Below are 17,701 nucleotides of genomic sequence, written 5' to 3'. Positions count from 1 at the left end.
AGTCCCCCTTTATTCATTCGTCCAGTCATTCATTCACCAAATGCACACTGGGTGCATGAGGACAGGACGGAGAACAGGACAGGACTCCTGGTCAGGCTGTGATGGGAAGGAGGGAGGAGAAGGTGATAAGACTGGATGGCGACTGCAGTGATGGGGGAAGCTGTGGCCAGGGGAGAGGAGTCAGCCAGACAGAAGTGCATGGGGTGCGTGGTGAGGAAGGTATTCCAGACAGAAGGAACAGCAACTACAAAGGCTTAGAGGAGGGAGATGGAGAGAAAAGCACTTGGAATACAGAAACCAAACGAAAAAACCGTAGGCCAGGAGCTTGGGGGACAGAGGGGAATGGCAAGATGGGGAGGAGCTGGGCACTGGGACCTGTTTTTTTTTGGGGGGTGGGGGTGGGGGAGGCCTGGTGAGTAGACCAGCAGGGACATCAAGAACACTGGGCAGAACTAAGATCAAAGGTTGTGGTCAAGGTTCAGGCCTCCCTCTGCCCATGGTGGAAGGGGGTGGCACAGAAGCTGAGCTGACCCTCTTTCCCCGGGAGGAGGTAACCAGCTGCTGGCCTTGCCCCAAATGCCTGACCCTTGGACATGGAGCCAAAGTCTGCCCATTCGTGGCAACGCGGGAGGTGAACAGCACCCCGGACTCCACGACCGGTGACGGGAGAGGAGATGTCCTCACCGCCCATGATCTCGAGGCTTTGTTATCACCCCCCACCCTTGACCCAAAGAGCTAGGCCACTCAGAGATCTGGGTCCCAGTCCTAGTAACTTGCCTTGTGACTGTGGGGCAGTGCTTCCCTCCCTGGCCTCCCCTTCCTCATCTAGACCTCCAAACGCGGGCCATAATAACTCACGTGACCAGGCTTAAATAAGAACCGGTGAGGGGCATCTGTGAAAGTGCTCCCCAAGTGTACACACGGGAGGGACCAGCGTCATCACAGGCACTTAGCACAGCTTGTACCAGGCATGCTCCACACAGGCCGCAGAAAAGCGAGAGCATCCCGTGTCCACTAGAGGGCAGCAGAGGACGGGCAGGGAGACCGCGGGATTGCTCACAGCCGGCGCAGGACGGACCTGGAGCCACTGTCGCCACCAGAGAGCTCCTCCCCGAACCTGCTTTAGATGGTGAGCGCAAAACATTCAGCATCTACCTTGTCTATCTCCACCCCGGCTACAGAGGTGGATGCTTAGTGGGGCCCCTTTACAAAGAGTTCCCTGGCGAGCCAGAATTGGGAACAGCCGCTAGAGACCACGAGGTGGCTGAACCCCGAAAAATCACTCCATGAAGGTCCTACATAGTGCGAGGTGCTGAGCACTCCAGGAGCACGTGCTACTGAGTCCTCCCAATAAGGTTCTATCATTTTACTATGATAGTAGTCGTATTGTGCAGACGGGGAAACAGGCTGGGAGATCAGATATTCCAGGGTCAAAGGGCAGGCAGCCAGTGGGTAGCAATTCAAACCCAGGTTTGTCTCCCTGACACCTGAGTCACTCTGCTCACCTCCCAGGCCTGATAGAAAGCAGGACCTCGGGCCATGTTCCCCCAGAGACCTGGAGCAGGGGCGGCTGTTCCCTTCGCTGAGCTCCTCACCTCCTCACCGCGGGCTCTCCCTTCCCCAGCCCAGCCAAGGGCATGCTCCATGTCTGCCCCACTGAAACCTGGCCCTTCTCTTCGGGGCCTTGCACAGGTGCTGGGCACTTCGTCGGTGCTCAGTGAATACATGCTAATTGACTTACTTAGAACTGTGAGGTCAGACCCCAACAAGGACCACCCAAATAGAAGACAGCTGGGGGAGCCTGGGAGGTTGAAACCCTCACGAAGTCCTTGAATAATTACCCGCGAGGGAGGGAGTGATACAATGAATGATACCATTTAAAAAGCAAAGAGCCCGTGCTCTGTGGTGGCTTCTCCTTGTGCCTCTGATTTTGAATTAGTCTGTGCATCTGGGAGGATTCGTCCGATGGTTAAGCAGCTGAGCTTTGCACCCAGACAGACCTGGTTTCTGGCCGTGGCCGTGACCCCTTCTTGCCTGTTTGATCTTCTCTAAGTGTTTCCACCTTTCTGAATGCGGGTCTTTTCCTCTGTTAAAATGGGGTTTAAGCCCTGACTGGTTTGGCTCAGTGGATAGAGCGTCGGCCTGCGGACTCAAGGGTCCCGGGTTCGATTCCGGTCAAGGGCATGTACTTTGGTTGCGGGCTCATCCCCGGGGGGGGGGGGGGGGTGTGTGCAAGAGGCAGCTGATCAATGTTTCTCTCTCATCAATGTTTCTAACTTTCTATCCCTCTCCCTTCCTCTCTGTAAAAAATCAATAAAATATATTTTTTTAAAAAGGGGGGTTTAAAAGAGCTCCTTGTGGCGTAGAAGAATTAAATGATGAGAAACCTGTCATGTTCTTGCTCTTTGGAGAGAGCCTAGCAAATAGTAAATGCTAGCTGCCCTGGGGGGAGGGCCCTGCGGGGAGGGGCCCTTAGGTGCTGTCAATTTAGCTTCCTGATTGTGAGAGCTGGTGGCTGAGCCTGGAGAAGCAAAGAGTGAGGCTCTTTGGAGCTCAGTGTCCTTGAGGCCTGGCTGCCCCGGGAACAGAGCTTTGGCCCAGGGTCTGGTTCCCTGGGCACCCCTGAAGAAAGGGCTCCCACAGAAATAAACTCCCGGAGGCCTGCCTGCCTCCAGGAAGGCGACAGGCATTTCCTGCCCTCTCAGGCTGCTCTTATCTGTCCATGAACGCCGGGCGGGCGTCCAGGGCCGGCCTGACTCCTGGCTGACCGAGATGACGTCACCCTATGTCCTCCCTCGGAGGGACTAATATAGCTCTTTTCTGAAACCACGCGGCAAGCTGGCCTCGTCGGAAAGTCCCACTGGCCTTTCCTCAATGAAGACAAATGAGTGCCTCCCAATCAGCCGCCGGGGAAGGGCAGCAGGAACCCTTCCTGGCTCTTTCATTGGGCGAGCGTCCTGAATGGACACTTCTCTCCCTGGAAGAATCCTTGCAGGAAGGAGCCGGCAGAGCTGACGTCAGCGAGTTCATGAGTCTGTCACCGGAGTCCAGATATGCATGCAGTTCCTCTCCTGTGAGTATGGGGACGGCAGTATGTTTGTGCTGAGAGCACCCATTAGTAATAAAAATAGTAATAACAACCAGCCTTTATTTAGCCCTGACCGCATGCCAGGCTCTGTCCTATACAGTGTATATGGACCCACTCTCTCAATCCTCACATCATCCCCTGTGAGCGCTTATTAACTTCTCACAGGGTAAGCCAACCTTAGCCCCACTTTACAGAGGAGGAGACTGAGGTTCGGAGACCTTCACCACCTTGCTCAGGCTCGCACAGCTCAATGTGGGGTTGAGAGAGGGAGTGGGTGTGCCCACGATTCCGGAGCTGGGAGACACAAAGGTTAGACCTTAGGCGTTCATTTCTAATTCTCTTGATTCCAGCTCAGGCTTCCCAGAAGCCTGCTTCATTTGGGTCGTTTGTAAAGAATCCCTTTATCTTTGGGGTTGGTGAGGGTTCCTCCGTGGAGGGAAAAGACCTTGGCAAGCCCCATCCTCTGCTTCATCAAAGACCTCGGCGTGCTCTGGCCTTGCTGGGCTGTGCTGGGCTTTGATGGAGACCAACTTCTCCAGGGAGGCTGCTCCATGTGCTCAGAGGTTCCTGAGTTGGATAGAAACTGCTCCTCTATTTGCCCTTCCTCTGTGGTCCTACTGGGTGGCACTTGGCATGGTGGCTGAAGACACATTATCAAGACCACCCGGGTACAAACAGACCACCCCGGGACAAATCCCACTTCTGCCACCTACTAGCTGTATGACCTTGGAAACGTTCCTGAACCTCTTCTTGCCTTGGTGTCCTAACTGCAACATGAGGATAGTAATGGGACCTACTTCACAGAGCAGTTATGAGCAATCAGCCAGTTAATACATGGCAAGTACTGGGAACAATGCTTGGCACCACATAAGTTTGCTAATTGTTATTTATTCCATGGCTACCCATTGTCGCTTTTATTGTCCTTTCCCCCGTTTCTGGAAGCTCCTTGGGAGCAGGTCAGGCCAGTGTCTCCCGTGCCCAGGCGAGCAGGCCTGGCCTTCAAGTAGGGACTTGGTAAGTGTGTGACGGATGAGAGAGAGTGTGATCAGAGTCCTGAGCTGAATGAAGGCTCTTGAGGAAGACACCTCAGGCCAACTTCCAAAGGTCTTCCTTGATGGCCAGCCCATGTAGATGTCAGTGATGGCCGGGGGCTTGTCTGGCTCACAGAGTAGGTCTGCTGCAGCATGCTTCAAACCCAGGTCTCCTGGCTCCCGTCCTGGTCTCCAGCCACAGCTCCAACCTACCTACAAGTTCCAGCAGCTGCTGCTCGTTTCATAGCCAGACCTGCTTCACAGAATAGTTCTACTTCACAGAAAAGAGCTATATTAGCCCTTCCGAGGACAGAGGGTGACGTCATCTCAGTCACCCCTACCTGCCCCACCTGGCCCCACCTGTGTGTTTGCTTAAAATAAAGGAAGATGAGTCCTTTGGAAGCTCAACCAGAAGATGAAAATGGAAAAAGTCACCTAAGAGGACACAAAATACCCTTCAAAGCGGTTGAAATGTTGTATATAACATTGAATAAACATGAATTTGGAGCAAATGTGTCCTTAGATAAAGAGAAGAAAGACCCTGAGTGAGACAAAGGCTGGTGTGAGTGGAGGCTGGTGTGGCCAAAGCAGACAGAGATGTTCTTGGCAGTAGGGTCTTCACACTCTCACACTGACTTCACCTCATGAGGCCTCGGCGCCTTTTAAACACAAGAATCCCCAGGAGTGATCTTCCTGATGCTTGTGCTTTCCTACAACCCACCCTGCGCTGGCTAGGAGGCGGGTCCCCAAGGATCTGGAGAACCCAAACTGGGCCCTAGACATCTAGGTCGCTCTCTAGATTGGCCAGCGTTCTAGAAACTTCTGATGATCTTCGAGCTCTTGATGAACATCCCCAACCCCAGCTAAAGATTCCAGAGACTCCTTCTAACTTCTACATAACGTTTTAAAATTTCAGAGAGATCATGCAGGCATTCGGAATTCTGGCAAATCCCTTCAGTGTTTCAGGATTTCTGAGAGCTGCCCCCAGTTCTAATGTTCTGAGGTACCAGAGACCATCTTCTAAGTCTAACTCTTCTGGAGAACTTCCGACCTTATTTCATGGGGCCAAAGAACCCCAAATCCCAGCATTCTGGGGAAGGCCTATAGCTTTCAGGGTTCCAGATGTGTCCTCTGCAATTCACACATTCTCAGGAAGGACCACTGGATTCCAAGATCCTGAGACGTTACTGGGTCCCATGGAATTCCTAGTGCTTAGGGGCCTGGACAAGCGGCAGTTCTAGAGTGAGCCTGTGACTGGGAGATGGGGGAAGTGGAGACTTATCCCCTTGTCTATCTCTGGGAAAGTAAGTGGGAGCTTTGCTGAGCTGGAACTAGGAAACTGGAAAATCGTGGCTGGTTCCAATGGGAAAAGGAATCATCCAAACACAAATGAACCGGCAACAGCCAGGGTCCCCCTGGGTGGTCCCTGTCCACCCTCCCAAGGCAGCTAAGGAAAGTCTCACACTCGGTGCCAGGGGCTTTCCCTGCCTGAGGCCGGAGACCTCCCAGCAAGCAGGACCAGGATGCAGAGAGTGAGATAAGGGCTCTGGGCAGGGGAGGAGCCCAGGCTCACACATAGGGAGCCACCCAAGCTGATGTGGCATCAAAGCGACCGAGAGCAGGAAAAGTGACTTTATGGCATGTCAGGCTCATCCTCCTCCCCACCCTCGGGCCTCTGCACAAATGTCACCTGCATGAGGCCGTGCCTGCCCCTGCTGTAGAGCTGCACCTGCCCCGGCCGAGGGGCCTCCCCACCGTTTTGCTCCACAGCCTTTATCCCTGACCTCCCATGTATGTCGCCCATTTTCTTTTCATCCATGAGGATACGGATCCTTATGCTTTGTTCAATGCTGGCCCAAAGTGGGTTCTCAATAAATATTAATTTTTAAAATCCAGATGGTCAATTCCATCGAATTGTCTTGTTGACTACAAGTTGCTTTTGGTTAACTCGTCTGCAATAGGCAAAGCTTCGTGCTGTCCTCCTTCCACACAGCAGTGGATTTAATCCCCGTGACCATTCCGAGAGGGGCTACTACTGTGTCCATTCTGCAGATGAGGCCACTCAGGCTCAGAGCAGCTAAGTCACCTGCCCGGGATCACTCCTGGATAAGTGATGACGCCGGGATTTGAACTTGTGTGGCTCAGTCTGTGGGCTTAACCACAGCTACCTCCATCTGGCCCAGCTGCCTGTGGTGTCTGCCGTTACCTCACCGCCCTGGGCTCTGCCTCCATGGTCACTGTCCATCCACAGTTTCCACTGTTAAACACAAGTTTTGCCTTTTGATTCCTGGCTGCTGGGGGCTCCAACCTGGGCTGACCCTGCTGGCCCATTTCAGGGACCAGCCCTGCAGAGAGACTCAATCAGAGGCCCTACAGTGTGGACGGCTCAGAGAGGCCAAGTCGCCTGCCCCAAGTCACACAGCATGCTCAAGTACCGCTGTGAGGTGCCTTGCGTTAGTCTGTGGGTCCTCACTTCTCTTGGGGCTATTTTCCAGCTGGTGGGTAGGAGAGCACTGGGTCTTTTCTTGCTTGGTCTTGCACTGGGCAGTGGGGTGGGAGCAACAGGACTTGTTTTCTCGGGCCATGCCTGTGGGCAAGCCTGAGCATTCTCCAATGACTGCCACCCCCTGCTTAGGGCATCCCTGGCTCCCTGCTCCTTCCCAGTGCTCCCCAAGCCCGTGGCTGAAGCTGGCCTGCTTGAGGCCTCGCCAGAGCCCAGGGTCCAGGTCTCAGGGGACTCCGACATGAGGCCTGGCTCAGGTACTTCTGGTTGAGGAGTTTCATCGCCTCCCTGCATTGGTCATGTTATTGGTCCCCCTGCCTCCAGCTCACCATCACCAATCAGCCCACCTGCCACAGTGGCTAGTGTGACCCAAATGCAAATCTAAGCTGGTGACTCCTCAGGAACCCTCTGTGGCTCTCCTCTGTCCTCGAGACAAGCCCAAGCTCCGGATGTGACCCACAAGGCCGTGCTCTGCCTGCTGCTGGCCACCTTTGGAACATCAGGGTCTCTGGGCCTTTGCCTCCACAGCCCCTCCCTCCACCTGCTGTTCACCTCCTGGGCCTTTATCATGAGCTCTTCGGCAACCCTTCTTTGACCCCCTCAACAGTTTCTGAGTGGGGGGCCTTCCTCCATGCTTCCCCTTCAAAGCACACGTGTGAGGTTGTCAATGTCTGTCTGTCCCCCACCAGACTGTGAGCTCCCTGGTCAAAGCCAGCTTGCTCCTTGTCAGTCTTTTCACCACCTTGATTTGGAGTGGATGCCGGTGGTGTTCCTGAAAGAGTGAGTGTCAGAACCAACCAAGGAATTAGCCATCTGGGCCTCAGTTTCCCTAACTGTAAAATGGGACAGTTAGGTTAGCCTTGTGGCCCTTTTTATAATGAGGTCCTCCCACTGGCACCTCCAATTTCTCATGTCATGTCCGGGCTTCCCCTTAATTGTAGACCCACTGCACCCTGCTAAGCATGTTCCAGGAGTCCTGAGGTTCCTCACCTCCCTGACCCTCACTAGAGCTCAACAAGACAGGGAACCGTGCCCCCCATCCGACTGACTGAAAGTGGTCTGGGGAGGATGCAGGGCTTGCTCAGGATCTCAGAGGCCTGTGGCACCAGAATGCAGGGCTCATGGTCCCTCAGGCACCAGGCCACGTGCAGGGGCAGAGAAGCAAGCCCCTCAGCCCGTCACCTGCCCCAGCTCAAGGCCAACTCCGTTTCCTTCAGGTCTCCTTCCTGGCGGCGCTCATCATTCGAATCCTCATGCTGTCCCAGTGGCGCATAATAGTTGCTCAGTTAAAATGCGTGTAATTCATGAGATGGAACCTGGAGTATTCCTGATCAGAAGGGGACACACACTTCTGCCGAGTCCTTGCCTTCTCTTCCTCAGGCTCCCCCGAGAACCCCTCGTCTGGGATGTCCCCATGGGAAGTGAGTGACTACCCAAAGGACAGGACCAGCCAGACTGAGCCGAGGCCTCTTTATTGTCATGTACGTTTCATCACCTGCTGCCTGGCTTCTCCTGAATCCAGTTTCATTACTCATAGTCTGGGGTGGCACCCTCCCTTTACTCCCCTAAACGGCCCTCCAGCCATCACCCCGACCCTCAGGAATGGTCCTTGCCCAGCCAGGCTGCAGGACGGATGGGCAGCTGCTATCCCCATGTAATAGACGGAGAGACTGAAGCCCCAGAGCAGAGAGCCCAGCCAAGGTCACACGCAGTCTCCCGTGTTCCCATTTTGCGCTCAGCAGGGAGGGCGGGCTCGGCTAGGGCTCCGTTTGCTCTCACGCGTGGGTGGCTGGCTCCGGCCACGCCGCAGGGAGCTGCCGATCTGGTCTCTGAGGGCCTCCAGTCTCCGGGCCAGGTTTGGAACTGTGGCCCCACCTGAGGGGTACGGTGACACTTGAGGCCTGCACTACCCTGGGGTCATCAGGTCCCAACATCCTCTGGGGAAGCTTCAGATGGTACCTACTGTCCCCCCCTCAGCACCCCCCCCCCATACACCCTGGGCTTTGGTATACATCTGGGCATGAAGGTGGCCCTAGGAAGAGAATTCCAAGTTTGGAAACTAGAAAGTTCTTAGGAATTAACCTCCTAACATGTGCCCTATTGCAGAAATGGAAAGACTATGTTCCAGAGAGGATGCGTTCTGGCCCAAGATCACAGAAAACCCCAGGGGCTCCTCCCTCTTCCCCTTCTTCACCTCTCAGCACTGGCGACGTGTTCGGGGGCCCCGCGGGCAGGGGAGGTGCAGAAGGTACCACTTCTTCCTCGGTGAGTATCTCCGCCAGGACTCGGGTCTGAGTCCAGTCGCTGTGACTCCTGGGCCAGGGGCAGTTGGGTGGTGGGAGGTGAGCCTTCAAGTGCCCAGGCCTCCTGCCCACCCACCCCCGCGCACCCCAGTGCCCCAGGCTGGGCTCACCTCTCTCTGGAGCACTTGGCAGAGCCAGGGCTGCATGGGGGCACCCAGGGTGGGGGCCGGGCAGACAGGGGAATGCCGTCGGGGGCCTTAGGGCCAAACACCTGCAAGAAAGACCACAGCTGACACTGGCGACCTCAGCCCTGCCTCTCTGTGCCCCACGTCCAGGTGCTGATCACAATGCACCAGCCCTACCACACCTGCCCCAGGTGGCACCAAGACTGCCAGATGGGCATAAAGGGGTGGGGTCTTGGTTACTTCTGTCAGAATCCTCAGTGCCCAGAACAGGGGCTGGTACAAAGCAAGGAGCTTAGAGGAGAGTCAGCGAGAGAGTGAAGGAGTGAATAAGCAAATGCATAAATGAGCAGCATGTGAGTGAAGGAAGGAATAAGCAAATGGCAGAGCGAGTTCCTAAAAGAAGGCAGGATGGAAGAGGGAGGCGAGGTAAACAGTGATTCTGAACCCTGGGCAGAAGGAGCCCAATCAGCCACTTTCCCCATGGCCTCCAGCTCTCCTACACTCCCCTCACCCCCACCGTGGCCTTTCCTACCTGGGGCAGGTGGAGCTCCCTCCGTGGGCAGGCCCAGTGGGCCAGTGGGGCTCGGCACAGGGGGCAGAGGTGGCAGCAGGGGCAGGAGCCGAGGGGTGGCAGGGCCTGCAAGAGGGCATGTCAGAGGCTCCCTGTCACCCCTGCTCCTCCCCCTTCCGGCTGGGCAGAGACTCACCTGGCAGGAGGGAGCTGGCACCATCGCACAGGGACATGGTGGGGCTGGGCCAAGGGGGGGCTGGTGGAGGTAGCAGGTAGAGAGGAGGCGCCTGGAAAGAACAGGGGGTCTGTGCCTGCAGCCCTCCACCCTACCACCAGGCTGGTCCCCACATCCCCCGTTTGAACAAATACCTGGGCACTACGGCGTGCCAGGCACCGTTCGCAGTGCTCAACATATGAACTCATTCGATCCAACCTTTAAAACAGCCCTATTCGGTGGGCACCGTATCACCCCCATGTTACAGCTGAGGAAACCCGGCAGTGAGAGGCAGCATGACTCACCAAGGTCACCCAGCTAGTAGGCGCCAGAGCTGGAATTGGAACCCAGGTGGTCTGAATCCAGAGGTCAGACTCTTAACCGTTCCCTTTCCCACCTGCCCGCTGTCCCATGGCCTGTCCCTGGGCTGGTGGCCGTGCTCACCGCTCCAGCTCGTGGACCTGCTGGGCCAGGACGCGCTGCTCATCCCGGGCCAGGTCCCGGCTACTCTGCAGCTGGCTCTTTTCCTTCCTGGGAAGAGGAGGCCCCAGGGAGTGACAGGAAGCAGGGCTGGTGGGGGTGTCAGTCAGCCCCACATTGCAGTGCAGTATGAGCCCCAGCAGGTAGGTGGGGCCAGAAAGGAGTCAGGGAGCGAGGAAGGGGCCGCTGGGCAGAAGCAGCCCAGCAGTGAGGGGTGGGCACAGAGTCCCCTGGCGGGGCCCTACCTGAGCCTCTCATTCTCCAGCATGAACTCCTGGAGCATCCCATAGAGGTTCTGCTGGGCCCAGGCCACGCGGGTCCCACTGAATCCAGGGGCTGCAGGGAAGGGGGAGATGGCTGGGTCCCCAGGAGCCCAGATGCTTTCCACATCCCACCTGCACCCCCAGGGAGCTCATACCCTTAAGGTCCATCTGGCTCAGTTGGGACCGTAGCAGCCGGTTCTCCGCCTGGAGCTGCAATATCTCCGTTTCCAGGCGCTGCGGCTGCTTTGCCGTAGGGGACTGCAGAGAGGGGCCCGGAGCTGCCATCTGCAGTATCACAAGTCGTGCAAGGGCTCCGGGAGTGGGGAGTGAGGGAGCCTAGAAACCAGCCCATGCTTCCCTCACAGGCTTTGCATCCTGGCACAAGGCTACGTCCGCCTGGAGGGGCCACCTTGTCCCAATGCATCCAAGTGCCTATGGCCTCCGCTGTGTGCCAGCAGGGCCCCCTCTAAGCTGGATCCTGCTCCAAGTCCAACCCAAAGTAAGTAAGTTCTGTTCAAATCTTGGTTCAGAACCCAAACAAGACTCCATATCAGACCCCAACTCAACTCAGACTTAATCATGATACCACGTGGGATCCAGGCTGGACCCTGAATCATACCCCAAATCAGACCCCAATCTGAGACCTGCCACAACTCTGACCATGACCCTGACCCTGACCCCATCCTACCCAGTCATGGCCCCATCATCAAGATTTCAACTCTCATCCTAACTCTCACTCAATCCCAGATTTCAATGTGACACCAACTCAGGTTCCAACTACTGCCTGACCCCAACCATCGCCCCCGCCACCCCTCGGCCTGTGTCTGCCTTCATTCACCTTGGGGGCCTGCGGCCGAGTGGTGACCCGCTGAGCTCGGCTGGCGTATCGCAGGGTGCTGAGGGTCTCAGGAAGGCACTGGGCTGAGGGCGACACGCAGGCCACCTGGGGAGGATGCCCCTGAGTGTTCCTCTCTGGGAGCCCCTCCCTCAAGCCCCACTCTTCCCTGCCAGCCCCCCTCAGGTACCATGAGGGTGACCCCGCGCCCCCCCAGTGAGTCCGCCAGCAGCTTCGTGAGCTTGCTGTCTCGAAAGGGGATGTGGCTTTGCTTCCGCCGCGGGTCCAGCAGCAGGGAGATGCAGTGGCCTGGGTGGGAAGAGAAGGCCCAGCGAGGTTATACCCCTTGCCCAAGGCCACGCAGCTGGTCTGTGCAGAGCAGGGGCCTGCACCCACACCCCAATGCCCAACACAGGGCCTGGCACTCAGCAGGGGCTCAGGAAATGTCTGGCGAATGGACTGAATGAAGAGGCGCTCCCTGCACCGGCAGAGGAAGGCCCTCGGGGGTGGAGGTGGGGGGACAGGTCTGTCCCTTCTTCCCCTTGCTGAGCCTCCGCTTTCCCAACTGCACGAGGACAGGCTGAGTGTCTGAGGGCTCATGCTCTGCCCTTGAGGGTGCTTACCTCCCAGGTTAGAAGGCAGCTTTATTCTAATAGAATCAAGTTTATGGGGTTTCTAGATTCATCAACAATGTTCTAAGAGGGGAGACCCGAGTCAACAGCAAGCTGAGGCCGGAAGGAGGCCTGTGGCCCCTGGCTCTCAGCTCTTCCTGCACTACCTCCCCTGCCTCCTCCTCCTCCTCCCCTGCGCCCCTCCTCCTGCACAGCTACAGGCCGGGCAAGAGGAGGACTCACCCAGCGCCAGCAGGCTGCGGTTGATGCTGTTGGCCTCAAGCATCAGCTCCCCCCGGGATCCGGTGGCCGCCACCTTCTCGCTGCCAGCCAGGTCTACAAAGCACAGCTTCCCACCGGCAGGGTGTTCCCTGGGATCCACGGGAGGCATCTGCTGGGACTGGGGGATCAGGGCTTGGTTTCCACTGCGTCCTCCTGTGCACACCCACGCTGCTTTATATGCCCTGAGGCGGACCCTGGCTGAGGACCCGGCGCCAGCTCCTTCCCCAGGCTGGGCCACTCACGCTTTGGCGGCGGATATGGAGGGTGAGCAGGGCGTGGCTTCGGCTGGAGGCCTGGTTCAGGGTGTGAGCTGAGCTCCTTCGACGGCTAAGACCTGGAGGGGGAAGCAGCAGGAGCTGGACCTGACAGGAGGAGCAATAGCAGAAAAGGAGCAAAGGCATCCTGGGGAGGGACGGGCCAGCCTGTGCAAAGGCTCCACGCGGGGAAGGAATGGTGGGATGTGGGGTCTGGCTCTAGCACGAGCAGGTGAGAGGGGTATCGACAGAACTGAGTGGAAGAATGTCTGTCAGAGTCACAGTTGATAAACGTCCCTCAAACTGCCGTGTGAAGGGCGCAGAGCGAGCAGAGAGATCAGCTGGCATAACGCTGGCAGGAGCCTGGAGTCTCACCCAGGACCAGCCAGCAGGCTGCGGGTGAATAATGAGATATCGCATAAACATTGGATGAATGAATGAGACTGGAACAGAGGGGCCTATAGGCTAGGTTATAGGAGTGACCTTTGCCCTCAGGACATTGGAAGGGTCTGGAGGGTCTGGAGGGGAAGAGGGATGTGGTTTGCTGCATGGAAGAGCACAGATTGGAACGGAGGAGCCTTGAGTTGGGAAGATTTCTCTAGGAAGAAAAAGAAAAAAAGAGGCTGACTGAGGCAGAGGCCCTGGACTGGAAAGAGGGTGGGCCCAGAAAGAGCGTGAAAGGCAGAATCAGCAGGAGGTCTGGGTGGGATGGGGGACATCCTTGGGCCGTGTCTGAATTGTTGTTTTGCTGGCCCTTAGCTCCCACAGGGGTCATCTCTGGTCACCCACAGCTCCAGCCAGGGGCCCCCAGTGCATTCAGTGAGCAGTAGAGGGACGGGCTTCCCTTGTACCCCCAAAGCTCCCGAGACAGCACGTACCCATCTGCAGAAGTTCCATCAGGGCCCCCAGACTCCCAAACTCCACCACTCGCAGCTGCTCCACGTAGAAGCCCCGAGTCTTGTTCCAACGAACAGGGAGGGGCCGGGGAGACCCCAGGCTCAGCAAGTCTAGAACCTGGGAGATGAGGGTGGCGTGAGGGAAGGGGCCCGAGTCCAACCCTGACCAACATCAGCCCCCCCACCCTCGCCCCCACCCTGCCCCTCGGCCCACGCTCCTTGGGAAGCAAGGCCTCCAATCCATTGTGCGCTTTCATTCATCTCCGTCCCCACCTGCTCATTGTAGATCTCCAGGTAGGAGGCGTGGAGGCTGACCGGGGCGCCCAGGTGCTGCACACGGTCCAACAGCCAGGCGAAGGTCCTCTGCATGATGCCAGCCAGGCTGGGGGGTACAGGCACCCCCTCTCCCTGGGGGCAGAAACACGACCACAGTAATAACTACCCTTCCTGGTGCCCTTCGGTAGTATGCCTCAGGAACTAGGCCAAGTTCCCTATAACATCTCATTTACTTCTCACAGTCAGTACTGTCACTTCCATTTCACAGGAAGGCTCTGAAATTGTCAGCAAAAGGCACAAAATTTGCCCTGGCTGGTTTGGCTCAGTGGCTAGAGTGTCCACCTGGGGGAGTGAAGGATCCCAGTTGGATTCTGGTCAAGGGTGGACACACCCTTCCCCCCCCACCCTTCGTGGACTCTATCCCCAGTAGGGCATGCAGGAGGCAGCCAATCAATGACTCCCTTTCATCATTGATGTTTCTCTCTCTCTCCCTCTCTCTTCCTCTCTGAAACCAATAAAAAGCATATATATATATATTTTTAAAAGGGACAAAATTTGAAGTCCATATTGGGCAAATCCTTTCATCTCTCTGGGCCTCAGTTTCCTTGTCTGCAAATACATGGGGCTGAGTCGCTCTGTCCAAGGCCCTCCCTGTGGGAGCCTGCGCTGTCAGCGGCTCCCCACCGACCCCTGGACCTGCAGGGGAGCTCAGCCCACCTGGGGAGGAGGCCCCGTGAGGGTGTAGGTCTTCCCGGAGCCGGTCTGGCCGAAGGTGAAGACGGTGCAGGAGAAGCTGCGGGCGGCAGGGGTGTGTGGCTGGATCTGGGCAGCGGGCGTGGTGGCGGGGTGGGGGAGGGGTACGGGGGGGCAGGTCAGGGCAGCGCTGGGGTGCGGGGCATCCCCAGGGCCTCACTCACCCGCGCAGCGCCAGTTCCCCGAGTCGCCGCACACCGCTCGCCCGGAACACGTCCTCCTGGGTGCGCGCCCCGTCCAACACGGCGCCGAAGCGGAACGCCACGTCCGGGCCCCCGCCCGGGGGGCTCACCTGATGGAGGGGGCGGTGGAGAGGGGGGCGGGCCGGGCCGGGGAGGGCGGGGTCTGGGCGGGGCCGGGAAGGCGAGGCCTGGACAAAGTTGCCTCGGGGGAGGGAGGTAGGATTTTTAGGTTCTGGGGGTGGGAGGGTTCTTCACCTGCAGAGTCCTGGTCCCCGAGCAGTGCACCGCGCTCTGTTCCCCTCGGCGCAGCTCCGCGGCGCTCATGGGACGCACCCTGGGGTCCGACGGGAGGGTGGATGGTTCATCCCGAGGTCTCCATCCGTCCCTTCCTCTCTCGGGCACAACCTAGCCAACCTACACCCACCTGAGCACCACCTGGATGGGCGTTTCCGGCCCCTCGGGGCCCTGCTCCAGGCTCCGAGCGGGGTCCCTGTGGCAGCAAGGCGAGTTAAACTGTCCTGTGCCCAGCGGGCCTCGGACCTCCCAGAATCTCCTCTTACCCATCGGGGGATCCCCGCTCCTCCATGTCCTGCTTTGCTCGCGGAGTTAGCTCTGCTCCCGTCTCGTTCCTTTCCCTCCCCACCACCCTCCCTTCTCCACAGTGGGACTGGCGGTGCACACCTACCTCCCCCACCCCATCCCCCCTTCCCAGGCAGTCATCCATCCGGAAAGGCTCGGCCTGCCCGGGGCGCTAGTTAAAGATTTACCCGGCCTCACCTCTGTGGTGGAGAGTCTCTCCAAGCGAGGGACCCCCAGCTAGGGGGTTCTGGAGTCTGAGGATCCCTTGCTCTTGCCCAGTCCCATCAGGAGGGACCACCCAGACCAGCCTCCTCTGTGTACAGATGGGGACGCTGAGGCAGGGATGGGAAGGCCGCGGGGCAGGCCTGGGCAGAGCCTGGACCAGGCTCTTCCTACTCTATCCACATACTCCTCCAGGTTTGTAATCTTCCTCCCTCCACCCCACGCCCTACCTCAGGCTTCTTCACTTCCCAGGGCCCAGGGAGGGGAGAGGCAGAGGTGTGTGTGTGTGGGGGGGGGGGGGGGGGCGGGCAGGCAGGTCTCAGCTCTAGGAAGACCTGTCAGATTGAGTTCTTGACTGAGTTGACAGAAGGGCCCAAAGCATCTGGTTAAACATTGGGCCACCTGCTTCTCCAGTGCCAAGGCTGACTCCAGGCCAGGACTGCTGTTTGTCCCCGTCCTGGTCTGGCTTATGAAAGCCGCAGAGATGTCTGTGAATGAGCTGGGGTGGGGCACTTACCCATCCAGTGCCAGCCTCCATGCAGGGCACTGGGCAGGAATCCCCCAGTCTTGCTAGGGAGTCAGGTAAGTACTATCTAGGGTGCAGGGGCTTTGCAGGAATACAGAGGCCTGTGGGGGCAGGAGGTGAGGGTGGCAGATGAGGGCGATAGGGCCTTTTTTAGCAGGAAGGATCCATAGGGAGAGTTAGGGAAGAGCCAAGAGCTACCCGTCAACGCTAAAATAGCAGAGAGTCTTGGGCAAGTCATTTTCCCTTTCTCACCGTTTCCTCCCCGTAAATGGAGATGAATGATTTTACTTAGTTGTTCTGAGATTTGGATGAGACAGCGTACAGCCTGGCTGACAATGGCTCAACGAAGGATTTTTTGACTTTACAATCGTGCAAAAGCAATAGGCATTTAGTAGAAACTGTACTTTGAATTTTTCAGCTTGATCTTTTCCCAGGCTATGATGCGCACACAGTGAGGTGCTTTCTCATGGGGTTGGCAGCAGCAGCAGCGGGCGGAGCTCCCGGGCAGCCACACAGTCACGAGGGCAAAGACTCGACTCATCGGCACTCTCCAGTATAGTATTAAGTGAATTTTAGACGTCATAGATTTTCAATTTACCATGGGTTTTTTGGGCCATAACCCTCTTGTAATTCAGAGTGTCTGTATTGGAAAGTGATTCATAAATTGTGAAGATTTACCTAAAAGCCAAAATAAAAATCCCTAGATGATCTTCAAGATTCCTTTCAACTCGGAAGTTCCTTAACCTATTATATATTTTTAAATCCTAGGGCAAGCATTACTAGTCCTGTTTTTCAGATGAACACACACACACACACACACACACACACACACACACACACACACACGAAAGCAGAGGTAAGGCAGGGCAGGCTAAGGAGAAAGCAGCTGTAAATGGGAGGTGGGGTTTAAGCCAGGAACTTCGAGCTCTAAGTTCTGGTGCTTTCTACCTGCCCTGGCCGGCTGCCTTTCTAGGGGTGAGTGAACAGTTGCTCCCTTAAATGCCCTTAAAGGGGTTAAGAACTATGGGTCATTCACCTCTTAGTGTGCGTTGGCTTTACAGTTTGCTGTCTGCCTCACACTGGACTGAGATGAGCCACACCGAAGCGATTTGGAGACTAGTGCAGGGACAGGGAAGATGTGCATATTGGGGTGTGATGAGCTGTTTGTGGGGATGTCTGCACTAGGCTCCCCACCTGAGTCAGAATGTGAGCATCACTGGATGCTCTGAGCCTGCCCTCTGTTCCCAAACTGCACTTTTCATCCAGAACGGCTGGTCCTGTGGTTGAGGGAGGGACAGAGGAAAGGCATTTGGGGGAAACTGCAGAGAAATTTAGAAGCTGGCTGGACCCCACAGGGGTGTGTCTCCAGGCCTCGCTAGAGGGCAGCAGAGTACCGTGACTCCATGGCCCCAGGGCCGCTCACAAAAGAGGCTTTGTGAAGTGCGGCCATGCTCTTTCCATACGTTTTTTGCTGAGCTGGAGCACTGTGCAGGGGCTGGCCAGCCTGATGCTGTGGAGAGGGATGAGCAGGCCCACGAGAAATGCTCCTTGAGGGCGTGAATAAAAGCCACATTGAGCAACCAGGGACCCTCCCACGCACGCCCCTGCTCCCGGTTCCAGCCCCTTCAATCCACTCCTCCTTTCAATCCCACTTATCCTCCCGGGGAAAACCCTGCCCCAACTCTCTGGGACTCAGAATAAGGACTGAGTTCCCCCACTGAGCCTCAAGCTCATTCGGACTGACTCTCTGTTCTGCTGACCCCTCTG

General features: G+C 57.0%; 1 protein-coding gene across 2 annotated transcripts; it reads right to left on the bottom strand.

The window, feature by feature from the left end:
* Positions 1-8,085: 8,085 nt before the first annotated feature.
* Positions 8,086-15,266, bottom strand: KIF12 (kinesin family member 12). Of its 2 annotated transcripts, none has more exons than XM_059657889.1 (19): positions 15,168-15,266; positions 15,032-15,097; positions 14,863-14,941; positions 14,590-14,717; positions 14,390-14,465; positions 13,670-13,804; positions 13,379-13,514; positions 12,489-12,580; positions 12,208-12,364; positions 11,544-11,662; positions 11,357-11,461; positions 10,674-10,776; positions 10,501-10,591; positions 10,220-10,306; positions 9,758-9,848; positions 9,583-9,687; positions 9,036-9,136; positions 8,817-8,935; positions 8,086-8,497 (listed from the first exon to the last, which is right to left on the bottom strand). In XM_059657889.1, the coding sequence occupies exons 1-19, from the start codon at positions 15,191-15,193 to the stop codon at positions 8,358-8,360; spliced, it is 1,956 nt and encodes a 651-aa protein (XP_059513872.1). In that variant the 5' UTR covers positions 15,194-15,266; the 3' UTR covers positions 8,086-8,357. The 2 variants fall into 2 exon arrangements, with proteins under 2 accessions (XP_059513872.1, XP_059513873.1); XM_059657890.1 differs by having other exon boundaries at positions 12,208-12,355.
* Between the last annotated feature and the right edge of the window lie 2,435 nt (positions 15,267-17,701).

This window comes from Myotis daubentonii, chromosome 11 (genome assembly GCF_963259705.1).
Source record: "Myotis daubentonii chromosome 11, mMyoDau2.1, whole genome shotgun sequence".
Classification (NCBI taxonomy): Eukaryota; Metazoa; Chordata; class Mammalia; order Chiroptera; family Vespertilionidae; genus Myotis; species Myotis daubentonii.
Note: the sequence above shows the minus strand (reverse complement) of the source record. Positions and strands in the feature narration are given on the sequence as shown.

Bases quoted from the DNA above. Each gene is read 5' to 3' on its own strand.
- KIF12 (XM_059657889.1), bottom strand. From the start codon at position 15,193: ATGGAGGAGCGGGGATCCCCCGATGG. The intron at 10,307-10,500 runs GTAGGGCCCCGC...TCCTCTTCCCAG, and splicing joins CTGGAGAATGAGAGGCTCAG to GAAGGAAAAGAGCCAGCTGC. The intron at 9,688-9,757 runs GTGAGTCTCTGC...GCCCTCTTGCAG, and splicing joins TGCCAGCTCCCTCCTGCCAG to GCCCTGCCACCCCTCGGCTC.